Source organism: Bubalus bubalis, chromosome 19 (assembly GCF_019923935.1).
Source record: "Bubalus bubalis isolate 160015118507 breed Murrah chromosome 19, NDDB_SH_1, whole genome shotgun sequence".
Lineage (NCBI taxonomy): Eukaryota > Metazoa > Chordata > Mammalia > Artiodactyla > Bovidae > Bubalus > Bubalus bubalis.
Window position 1 is genome coordinate 20,648,389 of NC_059175.1, and position 8,308 is coordinate 20,656,696.

General features: G+C 45.2%; 1 protein-coding gene across 1 annotated transcript; it reads left to right on the forward strand.

Moving 5' to 3' along the window:
• The first annotated feature begins 1,917 nt into the window (after positions 1-1,917).
• PLK2 (polo like kinase 2) lies at positions 1,918-7,802 on the forward strand. Its single transcript, XM_006064852.4, has 14 exons — positions 1,918-2,193; positions 2,816-2,923; positions 3,067-3,183; positions 3,381-3,510; positions 3,741-3,828; positions 4,280-4,375; positions 4,484-4,682; positions 4,781-4,928; positions 5,272-5,369; positions 5,675-5,804; positions 6,032-6,272; positions 6,385-6,514; positions 6,767-6,877; positions 7,012-7,802. Exons 1-14 carry the CDS (start codon positions 1,924-1,926, stop codon positions 7,201-7,203), a joined length of 2,058 nt encoding a protein of 685 aa, XP_006064914.3. The 5' UTR covers positions 1,918-1,923; the 3' UTR covers positions 7,204-7,802.
• The last annotated feature ends 506 nt before the right edge of the window (positions 7,803-8,308 follow it).

The window sequence follows — 8,308 nt, forward strand, 5'->3', positions numbered from 1 at the left end:
CTCTAGGTCCACCCCTTATTCCAGCCCTGACAATTTGGGGGTAAAGTTCACTTTTACTTTACAAGAAACATGCCTGGGCTTGCCCTGTTTACAGAATCAAAAAGGAAGAGTCATAGAAGACTTTCTCTTTCTACTTTGTAATGCCAATGGCACTCGTTTCTACATTACTTGGGAAGTACTTGAGACAGAGTCTTTGAAACCATGCATACCTAAGTCACTGATAACAGGCATTGTTGTTGTCGCTTTGGTTGCTAAGTCCTGTTGCTAACTCTTTTGCGACCCCATGAACTGTAGAGCCCAGCAGGCTCCTCTATCCACTGGATTTCCCAGGCAAGAACACTCCTTGATGGTATCTGGACTTGAGCCAACCCTTTTCTAAATACTTTCCAGGGGGTTATTAACCTGATGTTCTATATAGAACTGGAAATTACTATTGAAATATTGTGAAATATATCTTATTTTAGATTTAAAAATTTGCCTACTGCTCATTAACATAACTTGGATGATCTACTAAATATTTATACAGAGAGACTATATAAGAAGTTACTTAAATTCTTTAAACCCCAGATTCGTCATCTGTAAAATGGGAATAACAGTATTTTCTACTTAAAACGGATGCAGAATTAAATAAGGCATTTGAAAACACTAAATATGGTGTCCTGCACATAAAAACACTATCGTCATTAGAGCAAGAAAGAATGGTGTTCCTAGGTTAGCAAATCTGAACTGTAAAATCTGCGAACAGGAAACTAAGCCATGTTTTAACTCACTACGCTATGTTCCTCCCTCATGCTCCAATTCCTTCCATTTGGAAGGCCTAAGACTGCCTCTCTCAGCACCAGAGCAGCCTCGTGGCTTAATGAGGCAGTCTGCATAACCCCTTCGGAAGAAGAGATAGATGATTTCGATTGTAAAACCATAATCAGCACCAGGAGCCGGATTACACCACTGATTGTCAAAGAAAGCCCATACCGCGGCCCACTCCAACCGCTAACTGCGCTTCTGGCACATTCCACGAGATGGCGCCTTTGCTCCCAGTCTTCGGACATCCTGAAGGCTAAACCTTTCCCAGGCAACTGCTTCCCTCTCCAAGGTTAAGAGCCTGACTTCAGATAAAGGCTTGATCTAGGGTGATGAGCACTAAGTGGGACTTGGCCATGGTCAGCCGACCGGCCTGAGCCGAAGTCGGCCTCGTTCAGAAGCAGCGGGGAGCTCGGAAGACCCTGCTGCGGGAATCCCTGCCTTTCAGGGGCACGGCCTCCTCGGAGGGACCCTCTAGACAGGAACTGGTAGGGTAAAAGCGCGGGGTCCCCGGCAGCCCGGTCTCCCAGGTGGCCCGGGGGAAGCCTCACGTGCCTGTGCAGTGGACTCTGGCCACAGTCACCCCATGACACCGGAGGCGTCAGATTGCGGGGCGGTCCGCAAGGGCTTTGGGGGAGAAGGAACCTGCGATGACCGCAGCACCGCGGGCCACGGGGCGGGGCCGACTCGCGGCCCCCGGGTTTCTACTTCAAACCTAGAAGTTCAGAACATTCCAAGAACTGGGTGCTGGTCACGAGGACGGCCAGACGCCTGTGTCCGCCTCCTCATCGCGGGGAGCCCTCCCCCGCGGCCAGACCGCCCGCTTTCGCACCCGGATCGCGAGCGGAAACCCAGCGGCCCTTAGCGACCTCTCGCCTGGCCCCGCGCGCTCTGGAGGCCGGTGGGCGGGGCGTCGCCCATGACGTCGCGTTCCGTTTCGATTCTCCGCCCCCTTCCCAGCCCATATATAAGACTTCGCCCGGCGTTCCCACTCGCACAAGTGGACCGAGGCGTCGGGCGCGGGAGGTTTTCGGCGGGGCGGAGCTCGAGGGCAGAGGCCGGCTCGGTCGTGTGTCCGCGCCTCGGAGGTGGTGGCCGGTAGTGTTAGGCGACGAGGCGACCATGGAGCTCTTACGGACTATCACCTACCAGCCGGCCGCCAGCACCAAGATGTGCGAGCAGGCGCTGGGCAAGGCTTGCGGCGGGGACTCGAAGAAGAAGCGGCCGCAGCCGCCCCCCGAGGAGCCGCAGCCGCCGCAGCCCCCGGCGCAGGTGCAGCCGGCGGCCCCGCACCATCATCACCACCACTCGCACTCGGGGGCCGAGATCTCGCGGATTATCGTCGACCCCACGACGGGGAAGCGCTACTGCCGCGGCAAAGTGCTGGGAAAGGTGATGAGCGGCGGGCGCCCAGCTGCCAGGCGGGAGGGAGGTCTGCCCGGGCGTTTCCCCCACTCTCCACCCCCTACCCCCGGGCCGGGCCGGACCCGGAGTCCCCGCTCCCCCGCCGTTTCTCGAGATCTCGGTAGTCGGATCCCGGCGCGGCGTGGGGGTGCTCACCTGCCCTCCTTTGGCTTTTGTGCGCTGACAGCGTGGGGTTCGCGTTCTCCATCCTTGACCGCGGCTCTGTCTGCCTCCCCAACGAGCCCAAAGACATTGATCTTGAGGCCAGAAGCAAGGGTTTTCTACACCAGACCTAGCCCTCCAGATGCCTCCCCACCCCCACCCCAGAGAATTTTCTTGACACGTCTCTTCAGACCCTATTTCTCATCTCCCCTACCCCCAGCCCCGCTCCGTAAAGCTCCTCTTTGTAAAAGGAGAAGGGGCACCGTTTTCACTTAACTGTTGTTAGGAGTGCTTTCCCTTCGTGAAGGAGCTTTTAAAAAAGTAGACCGCGTCCCTCTGTCCACCCTTCCTCATATTTTTGCTTATCTTTCTTGTTTATTTATTAAAAAAAATCTGCCGTCCATGTTCCTGCCATACTCAATTCCCTCTCGGCTTTGTTTCCTTTCAGGGTGGCTTTGCAAAATGCTACGAGATGACAGATTTGACTAACAACAAAGTCTACGCTGCAAAAATTATTCCTCACAGCAGAGTAGCCAAACCTCATCAAAGGGAAAAGGTGTGTATGACTGTTGAGTAAAATATTTTCTTTGTGTGCAGAGATGGCCCTTCCCTGTTAGGAACATGTCTTCTGCATGTGTAAGCAGCTGGCTTTGCAGAGGTGAAGGAGGCTAATAAGACTGATCTTGCTTTTCCTTTTAGATTGACAAGGAAATAGAGCTTCACAGAATTCTTCATCACAAGCACGTCGTGCAGTTTTACCACTACTTCGAGGACAAAGAAAACATTTACATTCTTTTGGAATATTGTAGTAGAAGGGTAAGTCTTTGCTCATCTGAGTGCATGTACTTCCCGCACTCTGACCTGGCATTCAAATTGCACTTTATCTGGGAATTTGATTTGGACATAATTGTAATATGGCAGCATTACCTTTCATTGCTCATCCTGCATAAGGAAACTACTGATGCTGGCAACTTTGTTTGACAGATTCTCTTTTTTCCTTCTCCTCCTCCCAGTCCATGGCTCATATCTTGAAAGCAAGGAAGGTGTTGACAGAGCCAGAAGTCCGATATTACCTCAGGCAGATCGTGTCTGGACTAAAGTACCTTCACGAACAAGAAATCTTGCATAGAGATCTCAAACTAGGTGAGCCTTTCACTCCAAACCCTGACTTTTGTGTCAGAGGTGCACGCTCTCTTTCCCTTTTCTTACATAGTTAATGTTCTTAGTTGGGATCTAGCCAATGCAGTGTTGCTTCTGAATGATGGCTCGCCTGTTAAGCAGCTGGCTGCCTGCCTCTCGAGTGGATGGATGTGTGTGTACTTGGTTAGAATATTTTTTCAAGAGGATTCAGACTTTTTTATTTTGTCATCCAGGGAACTTTTTTATTAATGAAGCCATGGAACTAAAAGTTGGGGACTTTGGTTTGGCAGCCAGGCTGGAACCCTTGGAACACAGGAGAAGGTAAGATTCAGAAGGATACATCTTAACTAGGGTTTTGTGGAGACCAAACATGCCCTTTTTATCTTCCAATTAATGTTTCAGAGGTTAGTTGATATTAAAATCTGTAAACTGCTACAATGTTAATTGAAGGAAACACTTACTCAGTGCCACTATGGCCTAGGCAGAGTATCTTCGGCCATAAGTTGATTATGAAACAAATCTTTTATTTGCCTGAAATGTATAAAAATGTCCTGTTGTACCTGGTCTCAGTTGGCTTAAAGCACTTTGTCATGTGGCTGAAAACAATTGTACATGCACTTAAAAAAATTACCAAGTCACTTGGTGAAATGTCAATTGTTCATATGCCAAAAGTCAAATGTTCCCAAATAGAAATTCAGCATAGCTTACCCAGAGAACTAAGTTTAAACAAGAGGAGAGTTCCTAGTGAAATCTTCGTATTTTGTTTTCCCAGGACGATATGTGGTACCCCAAATTATCTTTCTCCTGAAGTCCTCAACAAACAAGGACATGGCTGTGAATCAGACATTTGGGCCTTAGGCTGTGTAATGTAAGTAAATGCACCAAAATAATAAAAAATCAAATTTAAATGTAGATTTTAGCACTGGAAAAGAATTGCTTTATGATGATTCCTAAAGAAGTGTTTCTTTGTATACAGGTATACAATGTTACTAGGAAGACCTCCATTTGAAACTACAAATCTGAAAGAAACTTACAGATGTATAAGAGAAGCAAGGTATACAATGCCCTCTTCATTGCTGGCTCCTGCTAAGCACTTAATAGCTAGCATGTTGTCCAAAAATCCAGAAGATCGTCCCAGTTTGGATGACATCATTCGACATGATTTCTTTTTGCAGGTTGGTGGATTTTTTTTTTTTTTTTGCATCTTTTTATTACATGCTCTTGATCCTAATTTCCTAGCAGGTTACTGAAAGACTTTTCTTATGCTTCACAGGGCTTCACTCCAGATAGACTCTCTTCTAGCTGTTGTCACACAGTTCCAGATTTCCACTTGTCAAGCCCAGCTAAGAATTTCTTTAAGAAGGCAGCTGCTGCTCTTTTTGGTGGCAAAAAAGACAAAGCAAGATATATTGACACACACAGTAAGTTATAAGACTTTTTCTGTATCCAGTATAATATATATGAAATTGATAAGTTAGTTGAAAGAGGCTTTCATATTAACATAATTTGGCCCGTATGTTAGTAAACTGTTGAACTTTTGGTAGCATAATAAATCTAAATTGCAAACTGTAGTTGATAGTTTTGTTTCAGATGCATTAAAGTGTGCTTCTTGGATAATTGGAGCTGATGGCAAAGATAAAACTGTTGGTTTTGCCTTGAATGCTCTTAAGTTGGTTATTAACGCAAAAGGAGGAAATATGACTTACTCTGTTTCTATCTTGTTTGGATAGAATAATGCTCATAATCCTTTTTCTTGATTTACAGATAAAGTATCTAAAGAAGATGAAGAAATTTACAAGCTTAGGCATGATTTGAAAAAGACTTCGATAACTCAGCAACCCAGCAAACACAGGACAGATGAGGTATGCTAGAGAAGAATAAAGTAGTTATAAACACTTTATATCATTTCCATTCTTTGTTAATTATCACTTGGATCATGATATATTTACTTAAGTTTTTTTTCCCCAAGCCTTTAAAAGGAAAGATTTTATCTCTTAGTTTAACAATGCATGCAGTTGAGTTATCAGAAATATCTTTTACTGGGCTTGTGTCCATTGCTTTGTGATAAGCTTTCCTAGTAATTGCTATAATCTCATCTTAAACTAGAATTCTCAACTTTAGATGAATTTTAAATGTTTGACTATCATCTGGCTCCTCTCTCTTCTAGGAACTCCAGCCACCTACCACTACAGTTGCCAGATCTGGAACACCCGCAGTGGAAAACAAGCAGCAGATTGGAGATGCTATTCGGATGATAGTCAGAGGAACTCTTGGCAGCTGCAGCAGTAGCAGTGAATGTAAGTTGTCAATCACATTTTAAATAGTGACACTCTAAACGCCAGTGTTCAACACTAAGCAGCTGAAGTCAGCTTGGTTTTTGGCCTGATTTAACATAGAAGAAGCAACTGAGAGGATTGGAGCAATTCTGAGTCTTCCATCCTTAGAATTAGTGGAGGGAGACCAGCACTTACCACAGCCTGAGGTTTTGTTGGTAATGATTTTATAACTTTCTCTGACTTTTTAGGCCTTGAGGACAGTACCATGGGAAGTGTCGCAGACACGGTGGCAAGAGTCCTTCGAGGATGTCTCGAAAACATGCCAGAAGCTGACTGCATCCCCAAAGAGCAGCTGAGCACTTCCTTTCAGTGGGTCACCAAGTGGGTCGACTACTCTAACAAATATGGCTTTGGGTACCAGCTCTCAGACCACACCGTAGGAGTCCTTTTCAACAACGGTGCTCACATGAGCCTCCTTCCAGACAGAAAGTAAGTGTGTCCAGTTAAGGAAGCCCTGTCAGTTCTTCAGTTTTGCCCTAAGGAAATCAGAAAACAGTGACTGACTTTTCCTGTTTCTGTTTCTTTTCTCCCTGTTCTTTAGAACAGTTCACTATTACGCGGAGCTTGGCCAGTGCTCTGTTTTCCAAGCCACAGATGCCCCTGAACAATTCATTAGTCAAGTGACGGTGCTGAAATACTTCTCTCATTACATGGAGGAGAACCTCATGGATGTAAGTCCCCTGGCTTTCAAGAAGTGATGTTTGAAGTGTGGTCCACGGAGCAGTAGCATCTGTGGAGCCTCAATGCTTTTAGAAGTGCAGCATCTCATGTTCCGTCCTGTCTATGACTCAGGATCTCTGGGTGGTGGGCCAGGAACCTCCAGGCCATTCTGGCCCTTGCTTACGGTTGAGAGGTGTTTGCTAGAAGAACTGAGTGCACACACTGAAGTCTTCCTAGGCACTAACTCTCCCAATCTCTCTCAGGGTGGAGACCTGCCTAGTGTTACTGATGTTCGAAGACCTCGGCTCTACCTCCTTCAATGGCTAAAATCTGATAAGGCCTTAATGATGCTCTTCAATGATGGCACCTTTCAGGTAAATGAACCCTTTAAGAAAGTGCATGTTTAGGTCCTAAGAAATGATTTTTACATAGCCAGTTCAATTATTGAGAAAACTCTTCATATCTTGACTATTTAGAGATGCTCAATATCTATGTCTACTTTTTAAAGGTGAATTTCTACCATGATCATACAAAAATAATCATCTGTAGCCAAAATGAAGAATACCTTCTCACCTACATCAATGAGGACAGGATATCTACAACTTTTAGACTGACAACTCTGCTGATGTCTGGCTGTTCGTTAGAATTAAAAAATCGAATGGAATACGCTCTGAACATGCTCTTACAGAGGTGTAACTAAGATTTCTTGAACGGACCCTATGGGACTCCTCTTTTCCACTGTGAGATCTACATGGAAGTCAGTAGAATGGTCTACAGCACGTTGAAGAAGATGGACAGGTGGTGGTACGAAAACAATTTCTCTGTGGCCCACTGGACCTGGTGGAACCAGACCAGTCCGAGGTACACAGTCCTGAACTTTGGACGAGCTGAGAATGAACCCGAATGCAGTTTTCCTTGACGTACCTGTTTCTAAAGGCTTTTCAGACAATTTTGCAGAAAGGTGCATTGACTCTTAACTTCTCTCTGTGGAGAGTGCTTCGGACAGAGGACTTGGAGCTGTGAATATACTTCCTGAAGGGGAGGGAAAGGGAGGACGCTCCCATGTTGTTTAAAGGCTATAATTGGAGCAGCTTTTGGCTGCTTAACTGTGAACTATGGCCATATATATATTTTTTTTTTGTTTTGTTAATTTTTGAAGACACTTGTGGCTGGAAAAGTGCATTCCTTGTTAATAAACTTTTTATTTATTACAGCCCAAAGAGCAGTATTTATTATCGATTTTTTTTTTTATGTTGACCGTTTTAAACTGTTGGCAATAAAGAGGATGAAAAAGCAGAACAGTGGTCTTCTGTCTTTGCTGTGGCACCACCACCGCATCGCTGCATTCTTTGATCATGGATTCTTGGCACCCTTTGGCATGACATTGAGTGTAGAAGCAGGCTAGAAAGAACTTTAATTATCGCAGTAATAGTTTCTAGGAAGTCAGTCTTTATTTAATACCTGAAATGAAGTCCTATACTCTCTGAGTAGATCTGGCTTGAGAAGAGTATAACAAAAATATCACTCTTATCACAACCAAAATAAAGGCCTCCTATTATGCAAAAGCAATTTCTCTCTGAAGTATTTCCCCAAAACTTGTTTAGCTTGGGGTTGACGGCTAGCGTAATCTTGTATAAATAGACCTGTGTTATTAAGGGTCAATAGTTTAAGGAAGTTTTATCTTTTTTTCAAAAAAATGTATTTATTTATTTGGCTGTGTGTGGTCTTAGTTGCAGCGTGCAGGATCCTCGTGTCATGAGGGATCTTTCACTGTGGCGCACGGGCTCTCTAGTTGTGCCACGGGC

What these genes read in the sequence shown, in the direction of transcription:
- PLK2 (XM_006064852.4), top strand. Translation starts at nt 1,924, where the DNA reads ATGGAGCTCTTACGGACTATCACCTACCAGCCGGCCGCCAGCACCAAG. An exon ending in TGGAATATTGTAGTAGAAGG is followed by an intron (nt 3,184 to 3,380) that starts GTAAGTCTTTGC and finishes TCCTCCTCCCAG; the next exon opens with TCCATGGCTCATATCTTGAA. An exon ending in GCAAACACAGGACAGATGAG is followed by an intron (nt 5,370 to 5,674) that starts GTATGCTAGAGA and finishes TCTCTCTTCTAG; the next exon opens with GAACTCCAGCCACCTACCAC.